This window comes from Falco peregrinus, chromosome Z, assembly GCF_023634155.1.
Source record: "Falco peregrinus isolate bFalPer1 chromosome Z, bFalPer1.pri, whole genome shotgun sequence".
NCBI classification, from domain to species: domain Eukaryota; kingdom Metazoa; phylum Chordata; class Aves; order Falconiformes; family Falconidae; genus Falco; species Falco peregrinus.
In genome coordinates, this window is record NC_073739.1 from 48,180,459 (window position 1) to 48,197,279 (window position 16,821).

At 39.5% G+C, this 16,821-nt stretch overlaps 1 protein-coding gene across 2 annotated transcripts in view; it reads right to left on the bottom strand.

The window, feature by feature from the left end:
* FOCAD (focadhesin) overlaps positions 1-16,821 on the bottom strand; it is a 121,562-nt gene that overhangs the window by 89,244 nt on the left and 15,497 nt on the right. For both annotated transcript variants that reach the window (XM_055790331.1, XM_055790330.1), the window contains exons 6-10: positions 13,297-13,401; positions 7,639-7,740; positions 4,933-5,137; positions 1,127-1,333; positions 602-689 (exon numbers count right to left, since the gene is read on the bottom strand). In XM_055790331.1, the coding sequence (XP_055646306.1) occupies positions 602-689; positions 1,127-1,333; positions 4,933-5,137; positions 7,639-7,740; positions 13,297-13,401 (707 nt within the window). The remainder of the gene's footprint in view (positions 1-601; positions 690-1,126; positions 1,334-4,932; positions 5,138-7,638; positions 7,741-13,296; positions 13,402-16,821) is intronic.

Here is a 16,821-nt window from a genome sequence, read left to right on the forward strand (position 1 = left end):
GCAACACTCTGGTCAAGCAGCGTTAACAGTCCCCAGAATTACAGTATGTGCATACTAGAGCTGAAGTGCAGAAGACTTTTTTGGTAAAACTCCAATTCAGCTTAAGAGACCCACACATTTCTGTTGTTTATAGCCAAGTACCTGATGGCAGCAAGAAAAACAACAACGGAACGTAGCACTGTCCTTTGCTTTTACTGAAATAACTCCACTAATCAAAACTTCTAAGTCAACAGCTCAGTCAAACACTGCCATGACTGTCAGGCCTGCTCTCAATATCTGTCAAAAGGAACCATTCAGGATGCATGAATCTCAGCTGAGAATATCCTGTTTTTGACTCAAAAATGAAACACATAAGCTCCAAGATAGCAGGGAGCTCAGAATACAGTAACATCCACAGAAAAAGTCAGTGTAGCAGGAAAATTTATCCTTATTACCATCAGATCAAAAGTTACTTTTTAAAGCAGGAAAAATCCTGCCCATACAAAAAGATACTTCACTGCCCAATCCAACTTCAGGTCAATGCAGGGCTTATTTTCATAAACATGAAGAAACAATGTCTGTCTTGGAAGTATGGATTCCTCTTACACAAGAAAAACTTTACCTAGACTCAAGACAGACTTTTGCTGACTTTCTGGCATTTGCAGCAGTAGAAGTGCTAGCCCAATTATACACTGTTCCACTGGAAATACCTACAAGGAAAAAAAGAGGGGTTCAAGTCTTGTTTTTCAGTACCATTGAACAGTACAGACGGGCAACAACCCAGACTGTAACAAGTTTCTTCATGAAACATACTAAATGCACACACAGCAACACAGTACACACAATGATGAAAATAAATAGTGTAAAAATAGCATTTTAACTGAATAACTACAACATTTTAATTTGTTACGTTGTTCAAACCACTTTAGCTCTGTTTAAACCAACTCCATACTAAAAGGTTAATGTATATATGTTACATTTTTGCCTTGTGAAGGTCTTCAACCTGCAATTGGTTGAAAAAAATTAGAAGCTGTTGAAACAACATAGGTCACATTCTGATGAATGCCATGTATTTAAATACTGTACTAAACAGAATATTATTTAAATTCAATAAAATTGTTTTATTTTTTTCCCTAATAATTCTTACCTCTTTCAAGAGCTCAAAGTTGTCCTCTATTAAAGAGATCAAAGATGAGCATTCTCCCATTACATTTAAACACACTTCACAGAAGCTTAACAGTTGCAGACAAAAATGTGACAACTGAACTTTCCAAAACACAGGATAGCGTAGTAGGCTAAGGAATAGTTCTTGTAGAAAAAAAAAGGCTTCTGTAACTTGCAGTAAGTCCTTAAGCTGTAGAGAGGTTAAAAAACAGAATAGAGACTGATTTAGTTCCCCTTCTACCCACACAGAATTCCCTGAGTTTAGAATTACTTCTACTAGCTTTGCAATGTTTCCATTGCAAATATTACTTAGACTTTGAAAAAACACAATTATAAACTAAATACAGGAATCTCTTAAATTCTTCACAAAAAATACATGACCTCCTATTTAATGTTTTGAAGTAAAATTAGAAATGTAAAAGAATAAAAAGATTTTTTGGTAACTGATGAGAAAAAAATCTTTTTTCCCTCAAAACCAATGGCAAATTAATTCAGCTCTTGGAGCACTCTCAGCAACATAAAACAAATTGCGTGGGATTCAATGTAGCAGGTAGATACTCTTGTAATGGAAACATCATGCTCTAGGATTATTGCCTCCTTTGTAATGTAACCAACTGTCCTTGCTTCAGCTGGGATAGTGAATTTTCTTCCCAGTCGCTGGTGCAGTGCTGTATTTTGGATTTGGTGTGAGAATAATGTTGATAGCACACAGATGTTTCTAGTTGTTCCTGGGTAATGTTTGCCCTAAAGTCAAGGACTTTTCAGTTTCTCGGGCCCTGCCAGTTAAAGGGCTGGAGTGGCACAAGAAGCTGGGAGGGGACACAGCCAGGACAGGTGATCCCAACTGGCCAAAGGGGTATTCCATACCAGAGAACATCACGCTGCGTATATAAGCTGGGAGAAGGAGGAGGAAGGGGTAGACTTCTGGCATAGTGGCGTTTGCCTTCCTGAGTAACCGTTAAGTATGATGGAGCCCTGCCGTCCTGGGGATGGCTGAACAACTGCCTGCCCATGGGAAGTGGTGAAAGAATTCCCCGTTTTGCTTTGCTTGCTTGTGCGGCTTTTGCTTTCCCTATCAAACTGTCTGTATCTCAATCCATGAGTCTTCTGGTTTTCACTCATCTGAGATCTCTCCCCCATCGCAACACAGGGGCAGTGAGTGAGCAGCTGTGTGGTGCGTAGTCACTGGCTGGGGTTAAACCACACCACTAAGATTTTCACATATGTCTGAAAAGACAAAGGCAGTGGTGTTACCAGCCCCTAGACCACCACATTACCTACCTACTACAAAGATGAAAAGCTGAAGTGCAATACCCAAAAGCAGTATCTCCATACCCGAAAGCCAAGCAAAGAGGTTTAAAGAAGCAGGTTGCCGCAAAATCCTAATGTATTAAATGACAGCATTTCTGCTTTTGAAATTTTACTTCCAGGCACTCAGTTGTTCCCATCCAAACTCTGGAGCCAGCAGTAAGGCTAACATCTCAATTTTTAGTCCCTTTGAACAAATTCTATGAATAATATGCTCTAATTAGAAGTCTCAGGTCTGCTGAATTTTTCAACAGTGAAGTCTGCAGGTGATGAACTGTACTTTTGATAGCTTGGTTGATATTGTCAGACAAAATGACTTGGAAGCACTCCAGCATTCATACAATAAGGAGCACTAAATAAGGCTGAGCTTAAAGGAAGGATAAGAACAACCTGAGGTTCAGAGAAAGAAGAAGGAATGACAGGTTATAAAACAGCCCATCAAACAGGCTTCTTGAAGAAAGAACTTCCCTTTCCATTGTGAAAGTTGTATCAGGCAAGACAAAACAGTCATGTATTAATCTGAGCTTTAAATAATCTGAGCTTTAAAAACTGCAACAGATTTCTAGAAAAAAAAAAAGCACCAACAAGCATGGAGGAAAGAAAGTTTCATAACTAATTTTTCTAAGTTTCCCTCAGCACCAGTTTTATAGCTAAATGTTACCAAGTCAGAAGCCTGGTCATACGTTCAGGACACAATGTTATCCTGAAGTTCAGGTATAACTTGAAGGCAAAATCAGGAATGTCCCATGACCAGAAGAAGTCAGCATGTACCTGTCATCACAGAGACTAGACCTGAACCAAGATAAATGTGTATAATACAAGTTACTATTAGTCCAAAAGACTGCAGAAAGCAGCTAGCAGTAGAAAGTAGACTTCACTAGTAAAATTCCTCAGGAGGAAGATGCTGCCAAGTATCCTCATATCAAGCCTATTTAGCTTTACATTATCGATATTATCAAACCCTCTCTCTATGGCAAGGGTCCTCACACTTTTTAACCAGGGGACTGGCACGCGGATGCAGTGGCAGGCAGCCGTCTGCAGCTGCTTGGTTTCCCCCCTCCCCCAACCCCTGGCGGGGGGGGGGGGGGGGGGGGGGGGGGGGGGGGGGCGGGGCGGGGCAGGGGGTTCTGTAAATACCGGGGGCCGGACTGAGGACCCTGGGGGGCCATATCCAGCCCATGGGCCGTAGTTTGAGTATATTGATCTATGGCAGTAATACCGAAGCACCTCATGTTTGACCAAATACATTTGAAAATGAAGATGTTGCTCTAATGCTCAGGAGGAAGGAAAAAGTACATAGGTACAAAAATGCTCAACCAACATCACAGCAAAGCATGATGAAAAGCAGTGCTGTTAATGTTAATTAGCACTGTAGACCGCCTATCCAAAGGGGACAAAGTTTAAATCCCAAGCTCCTACCAAGTATCACTGTGCAACTTTAAAACACATACAATAACTTCAGCATTCCAGAGGGATTTTCCACCTTCAGATCTACTAACCTCTCTGTTACAAAGAGAGAAAGGACTACCTAGGAGTACTTAAATCATACTTCTCGTACAGCTTGTTTTGTTTCAGTATTATCCATGTTAAGTTAAAAATTGCATGGTTTTAACAAATACCTCACCATTTAACAATATTTTCACTCTCATGGGTATCTCTACAAGTTTTCTGAGGTGACTACTAGCAAATAATTATGGTAAATAGGTGCTTCAATTGTCACCTTAGCAGGTTGTCCTGGTTTTGGCTGGGATAGACTTAATTTTGTCCTTGGTGGCTAGTGCAGTGCAGTGTTTTGGATTTGGTTTATAAACAGCATTGGTAACTACTGTTTATTGCTGGGTGGTGTTTGTACTGGGAGGGGACACAGCCAGATCAGCTGATCTGAACTAGCCAAAAAGGTAGTCCATACCATGGGATGTTGTGCTCAGTATATAAACTGCAGGGGTGCTGGGTATGGGCCAGGGCCTGCTGATTTGCTGCTCAGGGACCAGTTGGGCATCAGTCAGCAACTGGTGAGCAGTTACATTGTGTGGCACTAGTTTTCTCCTTTCCCTTTGGGTTTCATTCCTCTCTCCTCCCACCTTTTCATTCTCAGTGTTATTGTTATCATAACTATTGTTCTTTTGTTTTTATTTTATTTCAACTATAAAATTGTTCTTGTCTCAGCCCTCAAGTTTTACAATCCTTTCCAATTCTCCTCCCCAGCCCTCTGGGGGAGCGGGGAGCGAGCAGGAGGCTGCGTGGCACTTCATTACTGTATGAGGTTAAACCATGACGCAGGTGTACCAGATTTGAACAATTACAAAAACTTCTACCTTCTACCAGAAAAAGCCAGTTTTATAGATTTCAGTACTATCAACAAATCAGGTCTATAGGAAATGGAAGAGAATATTGTGTTGGCATGCTTGAAAGACAATAATAATAATACTATTTCTTTGATAGCATTCATTTGTAAAAGGTGGGGTCAGGCAACAACTGTACCTGAAGATGTGGAATCAAATCACACAGAAGTTGAAGAATCTGGCATTCCAGCTCAGAGGGTGTTTCTTTGTGCTTTGGACCATGAGGCTGAAGTAAGATCTTAAGTAAACCCATTCGCAGTTCAGCATGTTCCCGTAACTGAGATGGTTCGCAATACAGGTATCTTAGAAATGGAGCCATGAGGGCAACACATGAAGTCTGTGCCCTGTAGATCAAGAAATAAGCTTGCCAAGACACTTTCTACTGAAAACTTAAAAAATCACAAGGAAAACCCAAGCTATGTGGCATTCTGTGCAATAATTTACAGGATGCAATTAACAGAAACATGTTATGAAAGGCATTAGTAAGTCTCACGAAAATTCTCATACCAGCATGAAATACTGTTGTAAGACCTTATATGGCAACCATACAGTGAAGTACACTTGTGAAAGGACTCAATATTTAAGCACGAATACTACTCAATATGTACTTGCAGATTATGACACTCTTATTCCTTTTTTTTCCCCACCTCAATGACTCAAGAAAGTTACTTTCCTTGCTGAATGTCATGAAAGACTAGTGTACCACTCTGAAGTAGCATTTGGAAAAGATAATTCAGAAATATCTTTTTAAGACACATAAACCCCAATTTCAATTAGAGACATCCATTCCTTGCCAGTTTTTGCCCAGTGGTCTTGAACAGCTACATGAAACAAGAACTGCTTTAGCCAAGATGGCTTCCCAGTAAAAAAATTATCACAGAACAATTCTCTTGGTTTGACCTTGTCAGGAATACCTGCCATTCTTGCCTGACATTATTAAAACAATCAAATAAAGCTAGTGATCAATACATTAACAAATATACAGAGAATCAGAATTAAAAGTCAGTTTTAAACAAGACTTAGCCTGACACAAAGCTTTACAAAGACTCAGTAACAGATATATGTCAACACAGGTGGAACTTGTTGACATCGTGCATAGGGACATGGTTTAGTGGTGGACTTGCGTGCACTAGGTTAATGGTTGGACTCAGTATTCTTAAGGGTCATTTCCAACCCAAATGATTCCATGATTATACATTCCCAGTCCAGAACTTTATTCCACATAAACCTCTGCACAAAAAGCAGCAAAGGGAGTTTGAGATATTTTCCTTTTCAGCAAGAACAATTCCTGTTTTAATTCACATCTTGGTTTCAGCTGGGATGGACTTAGTTTTCTTCTTGGTGGCCAGTGCAGTGCTGTGTTTTGTGTTTGGTGTGGGAACAGTGTGGTCAGGGACTTTTTGGTTTCTCAGGCCTTGCTGGTGGGAGGTTTGGAGGGACACAAGAAGTTGGGAGGGGACACAGCCAGGACAGCTGACCTGAACTGGCCAAAGGGGTATTCCATACCATGGGATGTCACATTTAGTATATAAACCGGGGCAGGGGATGGAGGGGGGGTGGGGGGGTGTCGGTCAGGGCTGCTGATTGCTGCTGGGGGACTTGCTGGGCATCCATCAGCACATGGCAAGCAACTGTGTGGTGAATCATTTGTATTCTTTTCTTCCTTCCCTATGGATTTCATTCCTCTCCCGCTCTCCCCCCTTTCCATTCCAACTGTTATTGTTATTACTGTTCTTTTGTTTTTATTTTGTCTCAATTATAAAACTGTTCTTATCGCCTCCCCACCCCCCTGGGTGAGGGGGGCAGTGAGCAAGCAGCTGTGTGGTATTTAATTAGTGGCTGGGGTTAAACCACGGCAATTCAACCAGCCACCAGCAAAAAGTCCACAGTTTATTCTACCATTCAGACATCTGATCAGACCATTCACGAATCCCAGATTTAGCAGCTCAGTGGAAGAACAAGTCTACAAACAGTCTTTTAAAGATACTCTAAATTAATTAAATGGAACAAAACACACTTTTGCTTGGAAGTCTTACTGTTGATCATGTAGTCTACACCCGCTAGCCATTTAAGATATTAATTTATTTGTTCACTCAGAACAACAGAATACAGAAGTCAATTCACTGTATATTACTCTGTTGGATTTGTTTGAGACTTCCAGAACAGGAGAAAAAAAAAAAAAAAAGACACTTTTATCTGAAAAAGCATACATTTAGGTATAAAAATCACTGAAAGCATTTGGATTTAAGGCTGCTACAGCATTTGGTATCTTATACTGAAGTTCCTTGGAAATAAGCGTAAGAAATGTTGAAACTGTTGGTAGCTTTAATATTTGTTCACTGTTAAAGGTACTCTATAATAAAGCTGTACCACTGATTTTGTCTTTTTTTTTTTAAATCAAGCAGCATACATGATTTTTAAAGATCTCATCCTTTACTGTGAGATGTTATCATCTGTGCTTTCCCTTTATCATCTCACCATTTTGTATAGCTGACTTATACCTGCATAGTAGTCATCTTTTTCGACTAAGCAGTGAAAAACTTGACAAAGCAAATAAAGGGCTTATTTTTTAAAAACAATTCCAGATGTGCTATCAATTTTGCACAAATTTTTACATATCCATAAAGTCCATAAAAATTCTATCAAGAATTCAAGAGACCTATAAAAATTGGTTGCTGATGAATCATTTCAGTATTTTTTTAATATTTTATGTTTACCCTTCAAATGGTGTCATTAACTTTTCAAAAGACAATTCTTACTGCTCTTTGCAGCTGCCTTCAAGAAAAAAAGTTACACTCACACCATACAAACACATTTGCTATTTTTTAATTATGCATTCATTTACCTCTCTGGACACTGCTGGAAAAATACTGTTATCTGCTGCAGTAGAACCGGCCAGCAATCAGGTCTGTTTTCAAGGACAGTGATTAATGGATGAGGAGTGCTCCTGAAACATAAAGAAATCACATTTGGATCTATAATGCAGAAAACAAGTGTGCAAAATAACTACCTTCAAAATAAGAGCAGCTATAGAAATAGAGAATAGTTGGTACTACCAGCTCACTTTACCAGCTTTGCTAAAACTGCTACACCATCAAAAGAACACTTTTTTAGGAACTCCAGGAAACCATTAAAACAAAATCTCTACTTGAAAAGTCTTGATCCGATTTTTCTTTTTTTAACGACTAAGGATCACTGTTCAAATGTGAGGCCTGATTTGAGTCACTAGTAGCAGCACCAGGCTCTAGCAGTGGGCGCCAAGTAACACCCACAGAAAAACTTGAACTACATGTCACATATCAATCTAGTCTTTAAAGCATAGGTAAAACTCTTCAGCACTCGAGACCAATACAGGTGACCATCATCCCACTTACCAGTTATTTATTTTTCCTTTTTTTCAGGCAGTGAAAGAAGCAAGAAAGGAGAAAGGCTGGCCATACCACCAGCCTAGAGACCTCCACTTTACTGTCAGCCCTCTGACATTTGACAAGGTACTGAGGCCTAACAGTCACCTGTTCTCAGATGAATCTACCACCAACACCTTCTCCACTTCCAAAGTCAATGATGAAGGCCATCTAAACCACCTGGAAGTGTGATACCTGCATCAAACCGTGACTATCTTTTAAGTAGCAGGTGGAGGAAAAGCTGGGCAGGATGGAAGACTGAAGTATGTAATTTGTTCTGCCAGAAGCAAAACTAAAGTAAAGAATAATGAAACTTTTGCAGATTTTTTACAGCTGTCTCATGAAGGCATAGGAAAACACATCCTTTCGTGTAAGCAAAAGCTAACAAGGATTAGATTACAGGACAGTGTCACTGGTCTAGGAATTTCATACAGCAAGAATTGTCAGGGTAGCATACAAAAATCAGAGGTTGGTAAATTAAACTTGCAAAATCAGCCTGAAAAAAGAATGTATTTTCACTAAGGAAGAATCAGTCACTGGAACAATTTATCAAGCTCAGAAGAGGGGATAGGGGGGTTTTGTTTGTTTTGGGGGCTTTCTGGGTTTCAGGGGTTTGGGGGTTTTTTTACATTGGGTTCTCCCTCTGCTCCTCAAACAATTTTTTCTTCCAGAGGGGTGTTTCTGTTCAGGCAAATAATCTGAAGACACAGGGACTTTCAGAAAGCTGGCTGATATGATGGATTACTTTAAGCATGTTCGGAAAACAAATACTAAGATCACAAAGTATGCATATATTACAGGTCTGGCCTTCATATCTGGGACTAGAAGCCTAGCACTTCACATTAATTTCTCTAAAATTTGTATGAAGGCTGTGCATATAAGTTAACATCCCCCTTCCTTGATTCTGTAAATATTTTACTAAAGCTGGAGTCTTTTTACAATCCACATACAAAGACTAGAAAGGTTAAGGTTATTACCTCATAGCAATCTTCCAAGGTGCCAGCATGCAAAAGGCAGAAAAACTTGTTGCCTGTCTAGCACTTGAATCCTGCAAGGTGACAAGCAGGATCATTTATCAGGCAGCAAGCTAGAAACACTGTTCACATACCTGCCAGGACCTTGGAAGTATGTAGCCCTGTATAGACATACAGAGCTACAACAGCTGCTTATTTCAATACTTTTGCCATATTTTAAGAATTAATTAATTTTCCTAACGAGAAGGGTACATCTCCAGTCATCTAAGTGCTGCTCTGACACTGAAGTCATTGGAACCTTTATGAAGTTAGCACAGGTCTAAAAATTAATAAAAAGGCTTAGTATCTGGAAGAAAGCAAGCCTTTTACAAAAAATTGTGTGTGTTCTGAAACTAACTGCATGGAACTGGACGATAAAAGTAATCTGCTAAGCTCCATAGTGAACAGTTATTAATAATGAAACACTGAAATGTGCAACCCGAAAAAGTTCTATTCAATAATGCTATTAGAGGTAGGGAAAATGAGGTGTGCAGATGCAATTTATCATCAACACTAACTTAAGAACTGCCAGCACAGCACTGTGTGCAAAACACCCATCTTTAAATGACATTATAGTGCTACCACCCTAAACTGTCGTCAATGGTTCAGGATAAAGCAAAATGCACAACCAGCAATAGCAGTTATCCACCTGCAAATAAATGCCTAGGGAAAGAAAGATAAACCTTATGTGAGGGGCAACAATAAAAAAAATTTTTTGCGGTCATCTCAACCTTTTTGTTACATCTTTGAACACAGGAGAACTTGAATCTGATTTAGAGCACAAATTCAGTGACAAATTGCTGCGCCTTTATGAGCCAACAATGTCTGCAGCCAACATACCTTTCTGCATATGCAGCTGTCTCCCTGGCCTTTCAGAGAGATGGAATAGCGCTTTACTCCGTCAAATACACATTTTTAAAGCATTTTTCTACCTGGTCTGAATTTTTATTTCAGAAAGTTGGCAGCTCTCCAGAATTCTAGCACAATATAAACCCCATGCATAGTCAATCATTAAGAACAATGTAAAATACTAGTCCATTACAAAAGAAAGTGAACAGTTTTCAGTAAAAGTTACAGTAAAATTCTGTACATGCATGTCGTAACTCACCTGCACTGACAATGTTAACAAGCATTCCTCAAAAACCACTCTTCCCTGCCCTCCCCCTCAATTCAGCTTGAGCTTAGGTTACTGGACAGCTATATTAATATGCATAGGAAACAGACAACTTCATGCCAGATGACAAATAAAGCCACTGGGAATGCTCAGTTCTAGTCTACAGCGAGACCAACTTGTAGACTACTGTGTCTGCTACAGCTGGTCCTAACTTCATACCAAAGAGTGCACATCACATATGTGAATTTAAAAAAATCACATCACCTTTTTCACACATCCTTAAGAATACTCCAGCATATTTACTTCGGTATTTTCCGCTATTGGAATACTGCTTATTAAAAAACCACACAGAAACCAGTGATACTTACACAGCTTATGGAAATAATTAGGAATCCCCAAATTCAGTGATATAAGGGGCAGTTTTCTACCAACTTACTAAGGTAAAAGGAACATTTCCCACTTTCTGTTCTGTAGGAACAGAGGTAATCTCTATTTTCCAAGGCGTGTTACAGAAAGTGAAGAATCCCAGCACTAACTACTACAGAGGCTTCTCCAAATGAAATCAGAAAACCTCTGTGGTGGGTTGACCTTGGTGTTGTCAACCTGGCTGCCAAGTGTTCACCAAGCTGCTCTTCCACTCCCTCTCCTCAGCAGGACAGGGAGAAAGCAATACTAAAAACTTGTGGGTCAACATAAAGGTAGTTTAATACAGAAAAGCAAAGGCCATACTTGAAAGAAAACGAAAAAAGAATTGCTCTCTACTTCCCATCAGCAGGTAATGTCCAGCCACTTCCCAGGAAGCAGGGCTTCAGTAGTGGTTGCTTTAGAAGACAAATGCTCCCCCCCAGCTCCTTTCTCTTAGATTTTATTGCTGACCATGATGTCATATGGTATGAAATATCCCTTTGGTCAGCTTGGGTCAGCTGTCCTGGCTGTGTCCCCTCTCAAAGTCTTGCCCAACCCCACCTTAAATGGCCTTTGAAGGAGTAGGAGTGGGCTGGAGAGACAGCACTGCTCAGTAGCAGTCAAAATACCTAGTGTTACAAACACCATTCTAGCTGCAAATACAAAGCACAGCACTGATAGCTGCTATGGGGACAACTAACTCCACCCTAGGCAAACAACATAACCAGACAAAATCCCCAAAACTGCAAGACGTTATTTTCACACATTTCTTTTCAAGAGCTGTTCATGATATTACATCATCATAAGAAGCAGTATTATAAAAGTAATTTTACTGTCCAGAGTTAACACTGATGTAAACCAAATGCGTTTATTAACCTTTAATACTGGTTTTAAAATGTCCCAAGAGAGACAGCAATAGCAAACTACTTGAGAGCATACTGGTGCTTTTTGATTCTCATTGATGGTTTCCATATGGAATACTTTTGCATAGTTGACAGCGTAATACAAGAACACTGCAATAGGAAGTTACCCTTGCCAAGTCACTGCACACAGTTGTTTCTTTCTTTAAGAAAGCAAGTTTTAATGGCATTTGATAGAACACAGCCACAAAAACTGTTATGTAAGAAAGTCAGATCTCAAAATCACAGAGCCCTGACCTACTAGATACTCAAATCTAAGTCAAACAACCCGACATCTCTCATAATTAAAGGTCACTGGAAGAAGGAAAAACAAAAAACATACTGGCTAAGTGCAAGTCTGCTGCTTATTTTCAGTTCTCTAACACTTTAAACCATTCTGAATGACCAAATTTCACCTCCCTTGTATCTTACCAGCATTTTCTTTTGAGGGGTGGGAGGGTGGGGAGAAGGCATAATAAATCATTCTTCACCCTACTGTGGAGAGGCCATTTCTTTATTCCAGCCACATCCTAATACCCTCTTTTTCACACAGAGCTTGGATTAAGTTGGTTTAACTTAGCCTCTTCTACCAGGAGATTTTAAGTAAGTTCATTTACTACAGAGAAAGTCCATCTTACTACCCTTCATTACCTGCCTTTCCAATTAAAACAGTTCTATAAGAGCATGGACTTTGTTCTTCTGTATCAGTGATATTAGTTCTTTCTACAAAGGCACACAGGATTTCAGGCATTCATGCCCATCCAGCACTCCAAAGTCTGTTTTGCTTTTCTTCACTATTTCATCTTGCTTAAGTAAAGACATGATTTCCCATCTTCCAAATAGTGGAATTTTATATCCTTAAAGCATTACAGCTACAGCCTACTATGCCTAAAAGCAACCTGAAAAAAATGTTAATGACATCTACCAAGCTAGGACCTTCTCCAGAAAAGTGCAGTTAATGTCAGCACTGAGTGATGGTTTCTCAAGAGCTGGACAAAATCAAAGATGTCCCCTTAGGAAGGTTGCTACTGCATGACAAGCAGCTTTATGTAAGTAGCTCTGGATGAATTTTTTGCCATTTTTACATGGCAGCCACTCTTAACAGCAACAGCGTTCAGGAACCTTGCATGAAAACCAAGTGAGAGGGAAGTGGTCCACAGTCTTAAGAGACTTACTGAAAGGACTATTAGCAATAATGTATGTCTAACAAGTCCCAGTATTGATCTGCTCATTCTTGCACACAGCCTTCATGTTGCTATTGCACTTTTTGAGCTCATGGTGGCAATTTTATCACTGTACTATAAGACTCCTTAAAAATTTCAACAAAAAAATATAACACAGAATCAGAAAATCATTTAGGTTGGAAGGGACTTTCTCAGATCATCTAGTCCAACCCATGTGCTCAAGGTGAATTAGCTAGTGAAGGCTGCCCAGAATCACATGCAGTCAGTTTTTGGTATCTCCAAGGATGGAGATTCCACAGCCTCTGTGGCCAACCTGTGCCAGTGCTTGATTACCTGCACAGTTACCCCTGCACCCCACCCCCACCCCAAAAAAAAACCCCAACAAACCACAAAGACTGAAAGCAGTATCAACACAATCTTAATTTTTTTCTAAAAATCAAACAAATTTATTATGGTATCTAAATAAAACTGATGTGAAACTAACCTGATTCCATACAGATTCCAAATAGCTTCATCTCCATCTTTTCCCAGTTGAACAGCTTGAATGTGTAGTAATTTCCAAATAGTTTTTACTAAACCATGCACATTCCTGTTGACAAAAAGAAATACATTACTGTCACATCTGTAGTTACATTAGTTGATTCTTCCGTAACAGGAGGAACCCAGGAACAAAACTAACATTCAAGAAGCCTGTAGTTCTCTTTAAGGACATCCTCACATCTGCCTACACAATTCTGGGCAAGTGATGCATCCATGTGTCTTTGTATCCCTTTTCACATAACAAGCAAAAAACCCAGAGAGAATAATTAATGCACCAATTAAAACTTGTGATGCTTGTTTCTAACAGTATCTTACATTTGCTGGCCCCAGCTTAATTCAACCTGGTGCTTTTAGTATGTTAAAACCAGAAAATTACCTCTTCTCTGAATGCAAGCACACAAATTTCAATCATGGCACTGTCTAGCAAGAGAAATCACACTGTGATAAAAGACACTTGAGACATCTAGTTTGTGCTGATTTTTGATCTCAGGAGCCAAGGACTACATAAAATAGATACATAAAGCTATTTTATCTGCCTCTTCCTATGTTTAATCTACCATTCAGGAAAATTCAAGAAACAACAGTATTTCTGGAATTTTGGTAGGATTTAGCATACTCTCCTGGAGAGACACTAAGGAAATTAATGAAGTCCACCACAAGGGGGGAAAAAAAGCCCTGTGACCATGCAATAAAAAGTTCAAGAAGTACAGCGCTTACTGCTGCTTGGCTAAGCTTACAAGGACAACTTTAAATCCTGCTCTCCTCTTCATAATGCAGTGCTTTCCACACCTTCCGAACCATACCATGCCAGATAGCCAACCTAATCATTTTTCAAGAAAATAGCCTGGATTCTATAATGAAACACTTCCACAAGGCCAAAATATAGAAACAGAGGGGGAAAAAAAAAAAACTAATCGTGCTTGATTCTTTTGACTTTTTATCTAGAATATGCTATACAACTGCATCACCATCCCCTTAAAAAAAAAAATCTATTACATAGTTTACTACTCATGTTAATGAAGCATAATTTACCCTTCACTTTATTCACATAAGTAACAGGAAGAGCTAATACAATACACAATTGCATGAGATTGTCACCACACAGGGCAAGATAAGGGAGGAAAAAAAAAGAATTGGGTGCAAACGTGTAGTTTTTATTTTTACTGTTCCTCCTTATTCCCTTCCTAGCAGGAAAAAAAATCTGAGAAAACTATTGTATCTGTAACGCCACTTCTCCATCAGTGAACTGAAAACTGCAAGAACTCCTCAAATGGTGAACTAGAAACAATTACGCAGAATTTACGTAACCCTCTCATAGAACAATCATGCTCATTTAACACATCAGCAACCTGAGATACAGTAATATTGTTTGTCACAGTGTAGTATGCTCCACAAACATCTTCCTGAAGTATGAATGCATATACATACATTTAGACTTTTAAGCTACACCAAAAAGTCTTGAGCAGATTTAAGCCATTTCTATCAAAGAATAGGGAGACTTAACATGATCACTGTAAAAAGACAGGAATTTACCCAAACAGGCTGGACCAACATCAGCACAACAACAACGTGTGGTAACAACACGTAGTCAAAGAAATATCATGACTTGATATTTACAGTTTTCTTAAGATTCAAAAAATGGCACATGATCGTATGATCACAGAATCATAACTTAAAAATTCCTCCTATGATTCATAAAAGAAAACTGAAACACAAAGGCAAATACCACTTTTAACTGCCAGATCTTTACTGTACTCATCACCACCTGCTGATGGACTCTTCCATAAGCTGGTATGACACACTACGGAGTATCTACGGATTCCCACAGTGCATCTCCCCACCAGTAAATGCTTAGTTTCATATTCCAGATACAAGCAAAGTAGTATATTATCTTCTGTGTCTTTCATACTTTTGCCAATAGCACTGGAAAACACTGAAGAAGATCAAAAGTAATAGAATATGCTTCTGTTTTCTTTCTCTCTTCCAAAAATGTGCCAGTTGTAAGATATGCCTGTACTCTGACTGTCGTGACACCTGGCTCTCAAAACACAGAAACAGGGCTATAAAAGAAAACATGAGAACATGAGGTTCAACAGAACCATGCTGCAAAGCAACCAACAGGAAGGTAGCAGGCTTCCAAATCCAAATACTGTCAATGTAACACACAAAGGAAGGACAGCCTTTTAGATGGGTATCAGGGGTGGAGAAGGAGAGAACATTTTAGATACTTCATGGCTAGAAAGAGTCAGTTAAATGGGAATTTGCTAGCATATTCCCCAGCTTCAGATAACTATGCAGCAGGGGGAAAAACAAACCATAAGACACTCAGTAAGAAAACAACTTCCCTGTTCTGAAACTCCTGTATTGCTGGTCTTAATTCCCAGGCAAGGTGTGGGGGGAGGATGGCTGTTTTAGGCTTTGCCCTCAGCTCCTGAACACAAGCAGCACAATGGCATGATGTACTGAAAAAGTTTCCCCACCTCCTACAGGCAGGGATGCTCAGGTGATGATAACATTCTGAATGTACCCACACACATAAATCCTTCTCACAATTTAAGATTACAATAATACATTGTTTCACAGGTTTTTAATAGATTGACTTTATTATATATGCTCATTCACTATTGAATACAGGCCAGAGTTTTCCCATCATCATCTACAGAAAGCTGGAGACCAGTGTTAAAAGTGTGTAAAAATGTGCATGTATATTTACACATGTGTACACATTTTGGATATATGCATGCACACAAACACATATAAATGTGATGTTCCATGAAGTTTAAACTCTTGAGGCATTACAGGAAACTGAACACTGGGTCTAAGAGACATGGTACAATGACGTACCACAGAGGGAAGAATAGATTCCCATTTGTGTAATCAGCTGATAGCGTGAACCACAGAACAAGTCAACTCAGGTAAGCACTGGATGTTCACCTCTGACAAAGCAAAATTTCTTTCCTAGCACTCAGTATTTGATACACCTGACAAAATAAAACCCACCAGGTGCACTAACCCCATGCTAAATTCATTGTAACAGTAGGAAGAGAAGCAAGAACACAGGATGAGTAGCCTATGCCAACAAAACATTCACCTAATTCCATTCAACACCAAGAGGTGCTCAGCTGTTGCAAGTCTTTCTGCTCACTGCCACTAGCTGCTAACTTCATACATATGCTTTATTTTAGAGACATTACACACACAGCACTGCACAGCGACAGAGCAAACCTAGATGAAAATTTGGCAGAACATGATGACTAACAGCAAGCTACAATATGAAGAGTCAAGGAAGAAAAAAAGGTATCACCACTGAAAGGAATCAATCCGAAATTGCCAGTTTAAACGGTTCCTGAGGCTACATACATTTTAAACTCGCTGACTTCTGTGGTTAGCCTACAAAAGCTCTGCTTTGCAATCCACAGTGGATGTGGTTTGAATCGTGGCAGCTTGGGGAGGGGAGAAGCCAAAAATA